General features: G+C 40.4%; 1 protein-coding gene across 1 annotated transcript in view; it reads right to left on the reverse strand.

Moving 5' to 3' along the window:
* The window catches only part of NUP93 (nucleoporin 93), a 105,581-nt gene that overhangs the window by 36,585 nt on the left and 50,529 nt on the right, over positions 1 to 18,467 (reverse strand). The window contains exon 4 of the mRNA XM_057712257.1: positions 3,540 to 3,602. Coding sequence (XP_057568240.1) covers positions 3,540 to 3,602 — 63 coding nt within the window. The remainder of the gene's footprint in view (positions 1 to 3,539; positions 3,603 to 18,467) is intronic.

The following is an 18,467-nucleotide window of genomic DNA, read 5'->3' on the forward strand; positions in this document are numbered from 1 at the left end:
TACAATCAGATTGGCATCTAATTAGGCAGCATCAAGGGAATGAGCATTAGTAATGCCTGCTTTATTTTTGGCAACACAGATAATTTATACTGATAACATCCATATATATGAGCTCTGGGAAACTGTCAGAAAAATCATATTCTCTTTGTACAAACGGGATGTTTGAGTATGGACCAATATTTATTAAAATGTGAAAAAGCAGACACCCACAAAAATGATTAGGGAGAGGGTTTGGCACATCTTGCAAATTTGATTTCGTCCATCTATCAATGGATCTCTTTTCTAATATGTATTCTGAAGACAAAAAAAGAAATGACAATCAAAAACTTTAAAAACAGACAAGACAAGAATAAGGATGCAGTGAATGGACTGGAGGACACGAGGTTGGGGGGTGGTGCAGGGGGTGAAGGGGAAGCTGGGATGAAGTGAGAGTAGCATAGACATATATATACTACCAACTGTAAAATAGCCAGTGGGAACTTGCTGTACAACAAAGGGAGATCAACTCAATGATGGATGATGCCTTAGAGGGCAAGGATGGGGAGGGTGGGGGGGAGTCGAGGGAGGGAGGGAATATGGGGATATGTGTATAAATACAGCTGATTGACTTTGGTGTACCTCAAAAACTGGTACAAGAGTGTAAAGCAATTATATTCCAATAAAAAAAAGTGTATCCTTTGTTTAAAAAAAAAAAACTTTAAAAACAGTCTTTTCACCTGGTTTTCTTCTCACTGACAGGCAGAATGGACCATTTCAGTTAGCCTGGATTAAAAAAAATGCCCAGAGAAAAATAATTTTCTCTTGCTAAATTAGTGACCCAGGACACTACGGTGCCACAAGAATTTTTCTTAAGGGTAAGTCCTCTAGCTGATAAAGAATGGCAGAGCAGTAAAGGCAACTGAAGAAAACACAATCTATCTCAGAGACACTGCTGATGAAGATGGCAGGGGCAGACTTCCAGCATCACATAACGGTCAGAGCGACAACAGTGGCAATAATTAACCATCCCCTGTTAATCAAGCTGCCCACCTGTGTGCCAAGAACTCTTGCTTCAAGAAAACAGGAAGTACGCTGAAAACTGGCAGCTTTCTGGGCTCAAATCCTCAGATACATCTGAGGAGTATGCCAGGCTACTCATTTAGAAACAGCCCCATAACCTGAACAAACAGCACTGTCATTCCATTCATCATTAGTGTGATAAGGAGCTTCAAATAAAAATAAATGACCCAACATTAAAATTCTCTTCCCTTGACCATGCCACCCCCAGCTTATCTTAATTACATTAGAGAAAATGGAACATCCAATTTGTAGGCTAATCAGAGATGATCAGCCATCCATCTGCCCTTTTTCATACTATTCCCTCTAGACTCACATCTGAACCACTGGATTAGGTGCAAAGAAGAATGTCAACTAGAGGAGCTAATGAGAGAGAATCAACAGAGCTACTCAACAGAGCTAAGAACTAAGAGAAGAGGAAGACAGTGAGGGTCTGAGGCCAGGTGAGAGACAGGAATAGCAGGGATAAGAAGGAAAGAAACCCAAGGGAAGAGAAAAGGGATAACCTGGAAGAGGGTGCAGAGGTATAAAAATTAAAAGGAAGGAAAGACAAACCACAGAAAACAACAAAGCAGTGGAGAAACTATTATAAATTAAATCCGAATCTTTCAAGTTATTTGGGGAAAAATATCTTTTTGAACATAGTTAAGAAAGGAAGGCAGGGAAAGAACTGGGCAACTGAATTAAGAACAGGTGGGGAGCACTTGAACCCCATTTTCATAAAGGGAAAAGGGCAATATGCTTTGACTTCACACCCGCTTATTACTGAGCTGTCGCTGGCTTTTAGAAACTCTACATATGTTCTGATAATGTTGTTCTGTTTTTGCTGGGATGCACCAAATGGGAAAAGATAGGACACATTTGTGGTTTTGTAGCTTGTTTTCTTGGCATTTCAGCAGGACATTGGCAAGTTATTCAAACGTGAAATTACCACCAAAATGCCAGGAAACTGCTCACCTTTTGTTTGAAAACGACTCTTGTTCAGAAGCAGTCTCCTGGTGTCCAGACATGTGAAAGGTCCCCCCCTCCAAGGCCAGTTCCCAATACCAAAACACCTCCCTCACAAACACATATGCACACATTTTGCACTGTGGTATGTCACTTAAATGTTTTGGCTGGCTGCACATTTAGTCTCAGTATGGCACAATGTTCAGAGACTGCCAATTTTAGAAACACATTCTTCAGGGTAAATGGATTAATGAGGCTCAGTGGCATTCGACAACCCTAATTTAATTTCATTGGTCCTTTACAGCAAGAGAATCAATGTTGGTGAGTAACTCACTCCAAGTGTGAACACACACAAACACACACACACACACACACACAAAGAAAAAACCTTTAAAAAAATATTTTCAAATCTGGATCAAGTGAATTTCTCTATTTCTAGGAATAAGTACTACTGCCAAAAATATAATTAATTAAATTTTAGGGAATTTTACTCTGATAATTAAACATATCAGTCACTTAAATAATGTCTCTGAAACATATTCTTATAAATTAGAGCTGGCAAGCCCCCCTGCTGCTCTATCTCACTCACATCAGCCCTGCTGAGACACTTCCACCTATATGGAATATTTTAATAAAGCACACTGAGAAGCAGCATTTTTTTTTTAGCTTTATTTTTTGAACCATGTAAGTAATACACAAATACATTTCACTTGATCTAAGGATTACATAAGTAAAGAGCAAAACAGAGGTCCCTGCACCCCTACTCGCCCTTGCAGAGACAGGTTCTGCTTCCAGACTACTGTGAATCCTCTAGCCTCCTTCCTGGGAAAAGCTGCATTTTTAGAACCAACTTCACATGATCGCTAACCTTCTTCCTCCCTCCCCAAAAGACCCGGGGGCCTGAAAATCTCTTACTCCATAATGGAATGTCTCGGAAAGGTTTTGATCTTTTAATCCTTGTCAAACAAATGAAGATAACTCCCATGTTAGTAAAGTAAATGATCTTTGAGTATCTTGAGGGAATGCTTGCTGTGAAATATTGCTGCACATATAACGGCTGTTCCGGCTGACTTACTATCCTCTCAAACATCAAGATATCCTTTGTTTGTTTGAAAGAGCTTGGAGAAATTGTTAATTTAAAAGGTGGCATAGAAAGTCAAATTGTGTGATAAAAGGAAGAGAAATTGAGGAAGATGATCAATGATCATTAAGTGCCTTTCTGGACTACTGATTCAATAGAAACCAAAACACCATTTATACTATGACAATGAAACCAAAGAATTGTCTGGCCCTTCCATTTTAAGATTAACTTAATAATTAACTGGCCACCCCAGTGTTTTAGATGCAGTCACTAAATACACGCAGAGTTACGAGCATGGTATTTTCCTCAAAAACGGTTCTTGTAGAACTCCCTCTGATGAACTGTCAAGAGAGCTGGGCCTGGGACACAGAATCCAGCTTCTAGAACCTGCACGCCCCAGTATACACTGCTGCCCTCACAACAGTATACATCTACATTTGGGTTCATTTCTTACCCTCTTCCGGGACTCTTCGATGGCAGAGAGCAGGGCATTGTCCTTTTCATTCTTCAGAAAGCCCTAGGAAGGAGGAGAGAAATGACACAACTTAGGTTAGAATTAACAGAATTAACCTTTAAATAATCAAAAGCACACTGTAGGAAAAAGAATACAAAAAACTGTAAGGATATCTGCTACCCTGCCTAACTTCACCCTCACAAAACACTCTCTACTTGAAAATGGCCTGTATTATAGACACAGTTTTGGCTATGCAGCCTGTCACTGTTTCTGCAACTGTTCCTCAGTCTCTATTTCTCTGTTGTTTTCAATGAATTCTTCAGTTTCTTCCTAACATTGAGAAAGCCATCAGCTCTCTCCTTGTTTAGGTGTTTTTCACTTGTTTGTCAAATGGCTGGGATACCTGAAAAATCATTTATTTACATATTTCTTCTGGGGTTTTGCTACGTGCACTCCCTATTTCAGGCCTGATGACATCTGCTGCTTATTTAAATACAGGTGGGTTAGGGAGGAGGAGCTGGCCCACAAGGCTGGTTTAATATGCACAGGGTTAAATGTCTGCAAAATGCAATTTCATGATAACACAACAGACCTAGTTTTACATCGTGGTTCCCCAATTTACTACTTGCATGGGTAATTTGATTTTAGACAAGTCACCCAGATTCTCTAAACCTTAGTTTACTCATATGTAAATTGAATATTAATTAAATGAGATAATGTAATCAAATATTTGGCTCAAGGCTTGACACATGTAGCTCTCGCATTAGGATTGATTCGGTCTAGATCTGTTGGTGACATTAAAGAAAGATGCCCAGGGTGACTTCCTTGTTGCTATTCAGTGTGCTCATCGCTCAACCTGAGATCCTAGGGAGGAGGGGAAGGAACAGCTGCAGACAGAGCGGGCTTCCATGCCTGCCTCCGTGCCAATGCCTTGCCCTTTACACAGGGGTGAAGCTCCTTCCCCACAGCCTGGGATGCGGGAGCCAAGGAGGAATAAGGAAGATGATCCATGAACTAATAGGTAGAGATAAAAGTCTTAGTTACAACATGAAAGAATTCGCATCACCCCATACATGAGATCCACCTATACTATGGAATGCAAGGTACCTGAGCGTCAAGCACACTATGGGTATATTTATACATGCCCAAAATCATCTGTTTTTTTCAGAATCATGTTTTTGCTCTTTTTTGTTTTAGGAACTCTTTGGGGGAGTATAATACAAAGTAGAATTAAGCTGAAGTTTTTAAAGTGACATGCTAAATTTTAAAACATCTGATAGTTTTCTTGAAAATGTACTGTCATGGTTCATTGATTAATTTACTGATCACATAAATATTTCAACAATTGTAACATTTTAGTATATTTTGTTCAAACAGTCCCAGATATAAGGGACCTCCCTGGTGGTCCAGTCGTTAAGACTCTGCATCCCAATGCAGGGGGCCCCGGCTTCGATCCCTGGTCGGGGAACTAGATCCAGCATGTATGCCGCAACCAAGAGCCTGCGTGCTATAACCAAGAGCCTGCATGCTGCAACAGTCCCAGATATAAGGCTATGATTCTTAGAACAAAACAAAGCAAGGATGGGGGCTAGATAAGACTGCGGACATATATTTAAATAAAATATTACTACTCTCCACACAATTTTCCACACCTGTTGTAACATCCCAACCTGGACAGTGCACTGGAATGGGCAGAGACAATGGCCAGCAGCTCAGGGAAGTTCCCTCATCGGCTCCTCCAGGGCAGTCCCTGAGGCAGCTCTCAGGCAGCTCTGAGGACACCACGACATGGAGGCTGCTCCAAACACCTGTGCTGATAATTGGTTGTGGGGTGGGGTGGAGAGAGGCATCGGCCACTTGCCGACTAATATAATGGCCTCAATAAACCAAAAAACATAAAGCTAGGACCCCATGTAATCCATTCAGAAGGGGGCAGCTTGTCACCACATGCCTGTTTCCGGTCATTGCAAGGGAGCCAGACATGAAACGAAGGGAAGGATTTTAAAGGACCTTATTCATACCCTTCACAGCAAACGATTACATCAAGTCAACAAACCTTTATTATGATTTCCCTTTTCCTGAGCGGGTCTTCAACGGCTAAAGCTAAAGGCTTTAGTGTCACAGTTTCTAAACAAAGCTATAGAACTACGACCTTCGACCGCTGTTCCTGAACAAAGGGCAAGGCATAGATTGTGCTTTGTTGCACCTTTTCATGGCTGCTGCTGATGGTCGCAGTGGTGGTGATAACCACTGCCTGACAAGGCCTGGTCTCATTTATTTTCTTTTTGGTTGGGGTGGGAGGGGCTGTGCCAAGTGCTCCACCCCCTCTCTGGGCTTCTCTGCTCTCCCAGTGACCAGCCCATCCCATTCTTTTAACTGCATCCATGTTTGCATATAACCCACATACACATACACACAATCTGAACACAAACACAAAGCAAAAATCAGACACATTTGTTTAAAAGCAACATAACAGTCTGTAAGAAACAATTTCAAAATTTCTAAGAAATGAAATTTCAAGTAGTGGTTAAGAAAGAAAAAGAATAAAAAAAGGTATTGCTTTGGGGACAGATTACTCTCTTCTTTATAAACCTACCTTCCAAAAATCTCACTTAATAAATTAAACGAAGCACTTGTGCATGAGAATCAAATTACAGACATCACCTACATACGAACAAAGACCATGAGCCACTATGCACCTCTGCAACTGGGCTTTCTCTACAGCACAAACCATGCCCACAAAATATATAGATTTTGAATTTTAATTTTTCATCCTTCCTAAAATGAAATATTAAAATAGGTTACATATCATATTTTATTTTTAAAAACAACATATTAGTGACCTGTCTTTTGAAAAGAATCTTAAATAATATACTATACAGTCAGAATAGTTCTGGGATCTGTGTGCCATCTAGTGGCAGTTTCTTGTAAATATATACCTTAGGGAAAAATAACAAATTAAAGAACTAATAAGTTGGGCAAGAAAATACCTGCCTCAGCCCAAGTTTCCCATGGATCTCTGCTTCGACTTCCCCTTTCCATGTGTGTGTTTCCTGTCCTTCCAACTCCTCCTGTGAGGCACCTCTCAGGCCCCTCATCTCAGAAAGAGAAATATATATATATATATATATATATATATATTTACATTTATTTATTTATTTAATTGGCTGTGTTGGGTCTTTGTTGCTGTGCGCGGGCTTTCTTTAGTTGCAGTGAGTGGGGGCTACTCTTCATTGTGGTGCGCGGGCTCCTCATTGCCGTGGCTTCTCTTGCTGCGGAGCACAGGCTCTAGGCGCGTGGGCTTCAGTAGTTGCAGCACATGGGCTCAATAGTTGTGGCTCGTGGGCTCTAAAGCACAGGCTCAATAGTTGTGGCCCACGGGCTTAGCTGCTCCGCTGCATGTGGGATCTTCCTAGAGCAGGGATCGAAGCCATGTGCCCTGCATTGGCAGACGGATTCTTAACCACTGCACCATCTAGGAAGCCCTCAGAGATATATTTTTATAGCTTATCAGAAAATGCGTTTTCTATAGAGGTGAGCTGGGGTATGAAGAGTATACTAGGAGGTGCCTTCTTTCATTGGGTGGGGCTCCCTGCCACACTGAGGATTCCTAGTTAAAGAGAAGGTCCAACAGCTCACTTCCTACTTGGAGATGCCAGCCGTCTAAACTGTGATCCTCAGAGATCCTCATCATTAATATCCGCTCTTTTTGCCAACAAGTGCTTTCTAATTGCTCATAGTCTCCCCACCCAGCCCTTCTACTGCTGGCCCACTCAGTAAAGAACATTCCATAAACATCTCCAGATCTGCTAAGTAAAATAACTACTCCTGACTTCCCATCTGTATACTGCTCCTCTCTGCCAGAGTCCTGGAAACAGACCCTCTTCTAACTGGCTCCTTGAATGCATTTTGGTTTCAAGCTTTCTGTAACATTTAATAGCTCCCATTCAAGAAGCAATTAAGGCCCAGACACTGCTCCAAGCAATTCAAAGACATTACTGCTAATCTTTTAACAATATGAAAGAATAGATGTGACCGCTCCATTCTCTTCCCTCCCATTCCAATCCCATTGTACAGGTAAGAAAAAGAATTCAGCATTCAACCAACATGATAAGGGTTCCCGACCAGGAAGAGACAGAGGCAGAATTCAAACAAAGCTCTAACTCTCAAAAGACCAACTGTTTCTGAAATACTTAGGGAACAGTAAACTTCTAAATTTAGAAAATAAAGTTCCTTTTATCTCTAAAAGAATGGAGTTCCAGGACGGGAGCAAAATTTCCTTAAATTTGTTTTCTTCATCAGTTTTTAGTTCCCCTTATAGATGGTGAAGTTGAAGCCTCAGAGAATACTAATTCTTACATCAGTACTAATGACAGCTAACACTTATATGGATGTGGCGATTACTTTGCGCTAAGTGTGTGTTACACACATTTGGTTCATTGGTTCACTTTTAACCCAATGCTAAAACTGTCTCTCAATAGTACTTAACTGGATGATCTTTAAAGTATGTTCTTAATATAAGTTTAAAATTTGAAAGGCCTGTGTGAGATGGTTTCCAGAGCTGCTATCAACTCTAAAACGTTGTGGTTCCATATTAAGTTCACCTGGTTCATAAACAGCCGAGTTCAGACTTGGATTCCAAATTTTCTGACCCCTTTTCTACCTTTTTCCACTCTACCATGCAAGTAGAGATGAGATGAACAGCTATTTTACGCTTCCATATTTATTCCTTTCCTCCCCTACCTCACATAGTTAGGTAAGGAATGAAACAAGTTTGGGGCATTCCTTTAGAATGTTTTTCAAAATGTGCATCAGAACACATAATTGGGTCATGAAATCAACCAGTATTTTTTAAATGAACTAAAATGCAACAGAGATATGTGGTATGGGTAAACACTGTTTTGTGAATGAAACTTTCAATCTTATGTACTTATTTGTATGTATGAAGTGGGTCATGGTGTTAAATGTATTTCTTGCTACGGATCACAGACAAAAAACCTGGAGGAATCATTGTTCTAGACTGCTGACTCTAGAGTGTTCCAAAATATCATTGTTATTTATTGCTGTGGAACAATAAACACTGTACATCTGCACAAGCAATATCTCCAGCTACATGTTCCATCTTTAACAGAGGAAGTGGGCTGCCTTGCAATGTATACTAGCTGAGAACAAACCAGAACGTAACTGCAAGGTAAGCTGAGTCTCCTATCAAAACTGTAGTCACATCTCGGGGACCTGGCAGCCAAACTGGCTTTTAAATGGCTCAGGTTGAGAAAGACAAGCATGAAAAACTGCTTTATTTTAATCACCACGCAGATTCTGGGTTTCAGAATATAAATGATGTAGAAAAAAGGGAGTGGGTAAAGGATGTTTGTTTCTGTCAAATGGCTAAATTCCCTTCACTTATTTGCTTTCCAAAAGTGAAAAGTGTAAGAAATAGGGGTCTCTGTGAGAAAAATTTTAGTATTCACTTTAGCTAGGAAAGTACGATGGCAAAAAAGAGCTTCCATTGATTCTTTCACAGTTCTTTGCTTCCCACCAACAAATAAGTGATCTGTTGAAGAGTTTTGTAAACAGTTTGAATTGAAGCACACATAGACTTCCTGACCATTAAAAAAATACAACAAAAAAAGATAAAATAATTAGTCTAAGTTGGCCCCACAAAACAAAAGCCATACTTTACATGGCCCCACAAAACAAAAGCCATACTTTACATGGCCCCACAAAACAAAAGCCATATTTTACATGGCCCTCAAAACAAAAGATCATTCCAGGTCTCTTCCCCTTCAACAGACCAACTGGCAAACCACCCTGTCAAAATTTAAGGTGAGGCAGCCACAGCAGGCCTGACTTTCTATCAGAATGTATCTGACATGAGACAAAAACACATGGTGAGTGCTATAAAAAATCCTGTCTCTTCTCTCATTTAATACATGCGATACACACAAATTTATAGGAAGTCAATAACCAACATTCCAAATCCAAATAACATTAACACAAGTAAGCAGTGGCCATAGTTAATGGTCACTGTGATTGGAAAAAACGCTGCCAAGACACAAGCTTGAGCTTATTAGGAAGGCAATGAAGAAGGAAAGAAAAATAAGCAGAGCAAAAAATAAACTTAAAAAGCAGAATAACCAAGAGGGTCTATTCCAAAATGAAACAAGAATCCCAATAAGCACTGCAAGTATTCCTTAGAACTTTAGATAGTGAAATGGAGAAGTGTCCACTTTTTGTCAAGACAGGAATGCGAGCTGTACCCATTATTTTGCTTCAGCTCATTCTGAATAAAATACCACTCCCTTAACCTCTCTCAAATCTTCTTCCCAATTTCTGAACGAATGACGTCTTCTGAAATCTTCTCTTATGTGAAATTTTTACAAAGGTAAAACTGCTACTTACGGGGAGAAAGTGAGGAAGGACAAAGCAAGATACCATTTTCAGATGAGCACAACAGAAATCCTGCCAGCACTAGAGCTGCTGGGCTTATCAGATGGTGTGGACACGCTTTTCATTAGCCCCCTTTGTGGTGCTTACAGAGAATGCCTCAAGGAATTTTTCAGGAGCAAAGAGATATTCATTACTGATAAAGCCCAAAAGATGAAAAAAAAATTTTAAAAACTGGGGGCATTTTCAAAATTTGGGGAACTTTCATATGGTTTTATAGCATGGTTGGTTATTTTATTAGATCAATATTTAATGCACTAAGAGTATATAAAATGTCAGTCTAAAAGGCCCACAAGAGACTGAATCTCCTTTTGTAAGAAATACAGACTAAATAGCAAATCCAAGCTTTATTCTCCAACTCAGACATTTAGAGTAACTTCCACTGCTTGTTTTCTACAAAAATTTTAATATTTTAAATTGTTCACAGATTGTATTAAATACATATTTTTTTAGACTTCATTAAATTTAAAAGAAATATATATATGTATATATAGGTGTGTGTATATATATATCTTCAAAAAATACCCCCGCAGAAAGCAGTGCTAAGCTGGCAGATTTGGCACTGTCAATTGTAATACATTTTTAATGCTGTTGTATGATTTCTCACTGTGCGTTTATGCAAAAGCCTAGCCACCCTCATTCAGCAGGTGGCAGCAGACCCTGCAAGAGTGGCTGTAGAGTTCGTCCCACCATTTGCTAGTTCAGCACACCCATCAGTCTACAGGCAGCAGACCTGGTACTGCGTTGGCACCAGGCCATCTATCACCATTAGGCTGCAGGGTCCCATTTCATACATGGTTTCTGCTACTTGGCTAACCAAAGGGTCACACAATTACATGATGAATTTGGGCCCATTAAGGCAAAGCAAATCACTTGCTCCCATATAACTCAAACTGATTTACAAGACGGTCTACAAATTCTCACAGGCTGAAGAGAACTCAATGTGCGCAAAGAGATTCTAAACCCAAGAATACACAGCTCTGAGCAGCGCTTCCTCCCGGGCCCATCTAGGGCCTTACGGGCAGCATGCTGACTCAAGTGTACTGGCTTGGCTGGTCTCCCCCAGCCATGCCAGTACAGCCATGACACAATTCCGTCTCACCTGAGCCTTCTGGAAAAGCCACAGGCCTTCAGGAAAGCCACTCATATAAGCTCATCTGATAGCCTTTTGTGGACCCCTCCCTATTACCCTCTCCATCCCACAAAAGAACAAAAGGAAGAGGGGGGAAGGGCAAGGGGAAAGCGAGAGGGAGAGAAGAGGAAGGGGAGCTCGGAGAGGAAAAGGAGCAAGGACCACAGGCCCACAGCTTCAAGAATTAGCCTTCCCATCTCAGGAGACGGAGGAAGAAGGGGAGGAAAAAAAGGGGAGGTGGGGGAGGAAGGAAAGGAGGATGGAAGGAGGACGTGGGGGAGGAAGGGGGAACAGCAAAGGGGGGAGGAGGGAGAGGAGGAAATAACTATCATACAACAAACACCCAACTTTCAAGATTTTCAGCTCTAGGGTAAAGATAGAACATAAGAGGCAGGATTCTCTATGATTCAGAAAGTCACCTTTGAGAATAGGCACACATCATTCCTGTGGGGCACTGGTGAGGGGTGCAAGGATGCAGAGCACACCTCCCTTGCCAACACAATGCAGACACAGAACTATTCGATGTCTCTTCCTAGTTTTACACCAAGGCATCAAGCTGGGGCTGCTTAGCACATCTGGTTGTTGCACTTGGAGAATAAGGCCAAGGGTAAGGCCTGTATTCCTGTGAGGGCCATTTAAATCTCTTGTGCTGCAAAGCCAGTTCTGTCCCTTTTAGGGGGCCCAGGGCATCCCTGTTATCTGTCTCTGGTCATGAAGGAAAGGAAAGCAATCTGTCTAACTCAGTTATTGGGAGACTCCATAGAGAGGGGGAGCAAGTAGTAAGGGCATAATATAAATGAGTAAAATAAAAAATGAAGGCCATTTAGCCAACTAGTGGGGAAAATGCTTTTCAGCAGAAATACCCCCTCCTCCCAAATCCAGCAGAGCCCTGCAATAACCTTTCACGGTTGCGTAGGCAACTTTCCCCTGCTGGTCACAAGAGGTATGGGGAGAGGATGTGACTTGCTCAGCACTGATACCTCACCACTTCCAGAACACGAGCCAGAGCCTGCACCCTAGTGATGCAGCAGGGTATGCCATACTGCAGTCGCTGGGCCACTGCTGGCCATCCTCTCTCTCCACTCCTGGGAAGGGTGGCAGAGGAGAAAGAACACCGGAAGCCAAGAGAGGGAGGCAGAGAGGGAGGGAGGGCAGCCAGCCAGCCAACTGCTCTCAGACTGCTGAGGTGGCCCCAAGGGAGAAAGCAAGGACAGCAACTCTGAGCATTTTATCTCCTCTCCCTGCCCCCCCAAACCCATATCCCTGCCCTGCCCTGCCCCAAATCAGCACACTTGCTACAGCTACCCTTTGGGGACACAAGAACAGGGAGGATTCTAAAGAGAAAACTTTTCAATCTAGCTTTGCAAATGGAATAAACAGTGTGCCAAAGTATGTCTGGCTTCAAAAATCAGCTGAAGAACCCTCTCCTCACCCAAAGGTATGAAGAGATCTAAAAAATACTAGATTAAAAAAAACAACAACCCAAAAAAGCAGGCCGCCTGCTTTGTTAGATCTAGTGTCTTTTCCCTTTGGAAGCAGGAGACAAAAACAAGATTTGGGGGTTATGAGAAGGACAGACAGCAGAGGGTGTGTCTCTGAGGCAGTCAGGTGGGAGCGGAGTGGGTTTTGCCAGGCTGGTTTCCACAGTGCTCAGGACTAAGCCTGAGTTCTACTTAGCAAGCACAAGGAGCACCGTTAGTCAAGACAATGTTTGGGAACCACGTGTCATGTTAATTCCCTGCTGGTACACGGTGTCAGTCATTTACACTGCAGTCGAAAATCACAGCTCCTCCCGCTATGCAGCACTGCTTATACTGATGGGACTGGAGCACTCATCATCATGGTTGTCACAGAAAAGGGAGCTTTGATTTTGCTGCAGTTTCTTCTTATTTAGAAATTCTTTTTCAAAAATTCATTTGTCCAGAGACCACTAAAACAATAGACTTTCTCTTTTATAACTTCCTGTTGCCTTAAACAGACTCTGTCATGGTACCCCTTTGCTAAGAGTACTTGGGATTTCACACTCTCTCTTAATTAAGTTTGGAGGCGTTTTGCCTTCACCCTGTCGGAGTTGAGGGAATACTGCAGGATGCACTCACCATCGTCACCACGGGTACAGAAAACACAAAACACTGCTTAGTGAAAATGGCAAATACAAGCAACAGGAGGGGAGAGGGCAAGACCATTTTTCAAACACAAACTGCCCGAAACTGACAGGGAGCTAAAGCCTGCACGCATACCAGGACAAGAAGGGGCAGCTCTGCACTGTGGGACCACTCACACCTAGAGATAAAGGCGTGATCTGCTGGAAGGACATGTGAGAATGCCCGTGCCCATCCCAGAAGACAAGCACTTCACCCTTCATGCTAAGCCAACACACTGGACCTAAAAGCTTGACTTGCAGGATATATCTTGTTTTAACTGTTTCTAAACGTGTATCATCTACAACAAAGGACCTGGAGGACTCCAAGTGCAGCTCAATAAGTCATTTCCAACAAGTCTAAGGACATCTCTATGAGTAGGTTGCTAAAGCAAAGACAGACTTTACTGCAAGCTCAATCCATTAGATCCATCACCCATTAGCAAGCCCACAAAGAGTCAAATGCAGGCAGAGGCACAGCACAGATTACAAATCTGATGGCCTACATTTAGGCAAAATTGACTGCTTTCCAGGTATATGACCTTGAGAAAGCTGTTCAATGACAGTAAACCTTGCTTTACTTAATTGTAAGATAAGCTGATTGCACTATATAAACACTAAGGACAGCTCCAGACACTAAGGACAGCTCCAGAAATTCCAACTCTATGAGAGGTGGGAACAGGTAAGAAATTAGCATCATCATGACTATAGTTCACTTCCAAAATAAACCATACCTTAAAACTACAAAAGAAATACAATAAACTTTGTTTTTGAAGGCAGCCAACATATATTTAATATTTAAAATAACCGTAGCCCATGAAGAGCTAGAACAAAAATCAGAATCAGACAAAGTACTTTCATAGGAATGCTAGTTTCATCTTGCCATAAAGGAGAAGCATACTGTCCTGTTTTCTGAAAATTCATCCTATATTGAAAGGAGTACGTTTTCACAATTAAAAAAGAAGAAAAAGCACAAAGCAAGGAAATTCGTAAGTATTAATAGAAAATATCTATTTAAAATTTTATTTTATCCATATCTACCACCGATTTCTTAAAAGCAATAATCGGAAGCAACCTAGATGTAAGTACTAATTAAGTCTTTACTTCAGGAAAATCTCAAAATTTCTATCTTTTAACAGAATAAAAAGTAACTGTAATTGGCAGGGCTAGAGGTATCTTCAAACTTGATTGAAGGAAAATGACTTGTGCGGTCCACCTCTTATCACAGTGTTTCTGGTGACGCCATTTTACTCCTTCCTCACTGCCATCTTAGTGCCACGAACGTCTCCTAGCGGGCTGGCCGACATGCTTGCTTATCTACATTATGGCCCTGCCAGAGCATTCAAAGGTTTGATATGAACATATTTTTTTGCATCAAAAAGAACCAGCCCCTGACTCTCTACTACCAACCAGGCTAAAATTTCCAGATTGAAGAGGTTTAGGAATCCCCTACATGTACCAGAAAGGAGAGCCTCTTCTCAGTAGCCAAACTTGAGTAGACCACGGTGGGGGCAAAAAAAATGAGAAGCAACTCGGTCTCTGCTATGTCCTCAGAGTACCTGGTACACAGCTTACATAAAGCCAGAGAAAGAAAATAAGACCAGAATCTTCAACCAAGTTTTACTTTAAAAATTTCAAAGGAAGGCTTTGTGATACCCTTTATGTCACCCAACCAAACATTTATGCAAGCAAAGATGTAGTTAAAATGGAGTTCTAATTTGCTGCCCTAAAAGTCTTTTATTTCAAAGTGCAAGCCTTGTAAGCAAAAGAATCCCTTTGCATTCTACTATATAGTAAACAATATATTAAATGTCCCTCTCAGGATTAACAAAATTATATTGAGATGTAGGCTCTTATGCCGCAAGGATAAAATTAATGCAAGATTTACGGAATCTTTGTGGGATTCTAAACAGGGCTTAGGAAAACTGAGCCTTCCTACTTCAATGAAAAGACTGATGTGAAAATCCTCCTCTCACCTAGTTTCAAAAACATCTCCTAATTAGAGAAAACAGCATTCAGTGAATAGGATGAACAACAGCTAGTGCAACAAGACTTGGAAGAACAGCTGGCTTTATAAATTTGATATCAAGTTAAAAGATATCTAGTTCTGTGAAGATTCAACTCCTGAAACAGCTCTTAAAGCATTTTGAGCAAATTCTTCATGGTACAGTTTACTGTAAAATATACTTACTATAAATTCTTTAGGGTTAAGTGCCTTTAAAAAGGTAAACACACAAATCAAAGTTAAAATCCACTTGTTTCCTCTTAGTAACAACATAAAGGAACAAAGGAATAAGCTCAGTCAAATCCAATTAATTTTAACAATCAAGATTTCTAAGCTTAGAATCACAAACACGAGTTTTCCACAAGTAGCTCTGAAGTCACAACTATTAATTAAACAGAAGGCACTAAAAAATTATCCCCATTAATGAGAGTGAAAGCCCTCAATTTACTGATCATTTAAGGACAAAATCTTTTTTGTTAAAACATTTTTCTTATATATTTTAATCAGCTATATAGATCATTTACATGGAAGCATTTTCTTAAAAAAAAAAAACCAAAAACCCCTAAAATCCAGCAATTTTCTTCATAAATGGAAAACTAACTGTGAAAGACAGTGAAAAGAAGCCTGAACTCTCTTAAATATACCATATTCAGATTTCTTTTTTCTCTCAAGTGTCATTTTCATCTTTGACTACTGATAAATTCATACCTCTCATTAACTTAAATTACCAATGAATATTTAATTAAAAGCATGTATTTAAACCACTCACAAAACCTATATTTCAAGTGTATATACATATATGTGTCAATATATATCACACTTGGTTTCTAAAACATACATAAAAAATACATCTAACAATCTATGTATCATACCTTTACTATTTGCAGTGTTCATTTTGAAGTCTATTTTTTGCCCATGCAACCAAAGACAAATTTTCAACCTCTCACCGCTATATGAGTATGAGAAATACTTACTGAAGACAAAAGGATTCCATTTTCTTTCTGGAAATGCTCTCCACCCTCCTACAGAACTCTTCTATGCAGTGTGCAATTTCATTTTCTGAGTTTTACAGTAACAAAGCTCTTGTGCCACAGAACCTAATGTAAATGAAATAGCCCTGCAGCTGCCTTCAGAACCCAGCTCACCTCAACCATGATACAGCTAATTGTTAAAAATGGTGGCTGAGACATTTTCCATACATTAAATTAAGGAGCTCTGATGAAGGCACTGGCATCCTCCCACTTCAGACAAAGGAAAATAATTTGCAACTGTACCAAGGCACAGATAATTGAGTCATCTCCCATACAGGGTCAGTGTTAGAGGTTTCCTCCATCTTTACAAAATGCAAACCACAGCTCATTGTCTCTTCCCAGAAATCAATTCTTTGCAATGCTGCACTGGGTCAGAGTTTTAAAGGAATCTTAGTCATGGGTAAATCCAGACCTCCAACACGGAGACAAGTGAAATTCTTACAGTTCCTCTCCCTCCCCTGAGCAGCTCTCTTCTATTCCCCACTTGACAGCTCCTCAAGTCTTCCTATTGTTAAAGAGTACAGAAAGTCCCACACCTCTGAAGGGAGCTAAATCTCTCAACTAGGTGAGCATTTTCCAAGTCCATGCTTTGGAAAGAAGTCCAGACCCTACAGGTCCCATGATACAAATACACTCCTTGGGGTAAAAAGCTATTCATCATCATCTTTTTTTATTTTTAGGTTTGTTTTTAAGGGAAGACAACAATCATGCTGCTTTTTAATTGCTGAATTAAAAGCATTTTATCTCTGATATTAATTAAGATATTAAAAGTGGTATAGGCAACATTTATAATTTTACCACACTCTAGATAATGCTTACATGACTTGGGAAGTTTTTCATTTCACTTACACAAATCACATTCTCTGCACCAAAAATTGGAAATATACTTAAAGCATTCATACCTCACTCTCTTGAGGGTGAATTTAGGATAGGAAAAGTAACTATCAATTCAAATCACCTACATTTGATAATACTTCAGAATCCACATCTTTGGTGTTACTATTTAATTCTTCTCATTTAAAGCCTTCTGCTAAAGCATTTCTTGATATAATTTCAGTTACCGCAAATAGTACTTTTCCCCTATAACAAAATATAAATGACTGAATTCCTTGGTAAAGCATTCCACACACACACACACACACGCACACACACACACTCACTCACTCACCTACAATCCCAAAGAAGGATCTGATTTTAGCAAAGAAAAATTCTGTTTTATTATTTTACCTCATGTAAGAATTCTGCACTTCACATGCATCTTTTCAAAAAAATCCTAAAGTCCACACTACTTACTACTTAAAGTCTGCAAAAATCCTAAATAAACAACTATTTAAATCTTTAAGCAAATGCTTCCCTGCCCCACCCAACAATTTTTTTTTTTTGAAAAATGTTAGAATGACAAGGCACAAATCTGAATAATTCTCAGGAGAATCAAGTACTTTTTCTATCAAATGAGTTAAACACTTTTGAATTCAACTCAAAATTTTATACAAACCGAGACCTTGTCTTTCAGAGGTACTGCAACAACATTCAATCAATGTATTTACTGGGGTGCATTAGCCTTAATTTCTTTACAAAACATAGGCAATCCTACCTGCAGCTTTCAAATTTAAGGAGTTACAGACCAGTCGATGCTGTTGGTCACTGCAGCTCTTCCATACCTTCTATGTGGGATGAGCTCTGTTGGAATCAGTGCTCAAGTTTTTCCCACTCCGAACAGCCAGAATTGAGAGGGGGGGAGGAAGGGAGAAGGAGAGAGAGAGGAAACAGAGAAGAGAAAGAAGAAAAAGGAAAAGAGAACACCCTGCAAGTGCTGATATGACTGAAGCACTAGAGTCTAATTAGACAATGAGATCGCAGGGTCCCCTTAAAAAGGGTGCATGCAGCCCCCGGGCACAGCACCATCATTCGTGCTGCTCCACACAAATTCAGAGAAGTCAGCCATCAGTTTGAAAGCACAAACTGATGGGAGTAACAGTTTATAGGTTACAGAAGGGTATTTTATTGTTAACGGACTGTACCAAGTTAAGATTTAAGAGGGGGAGAGACAACATGTAGGCAAGGAATGCTATGATACTTTTTTTTTTGACCCAAGCCACTGCAATTACTCTGATGTGAATTTTTGATGACTTCCGACATCTTGCATAGTTAATAATTGCTTCAGCTGTCATGT

This window comes from Hippopotamus amphibius, chromosome 16 (genome assembly GCF_030028045.1).
Source record: "Hippopotamus amphibius kiboko isolate mHipAmp2 chromosome 16, mHipAmp2.hap2, whole genome shotgun sequence".
Lineage (NCBI taxonomy): Eukaryota > Metazoa > Chordata > Mammalia > Artiodactyla > Hippopotamidae > Hippopotamus > Hippopotamus amphibius.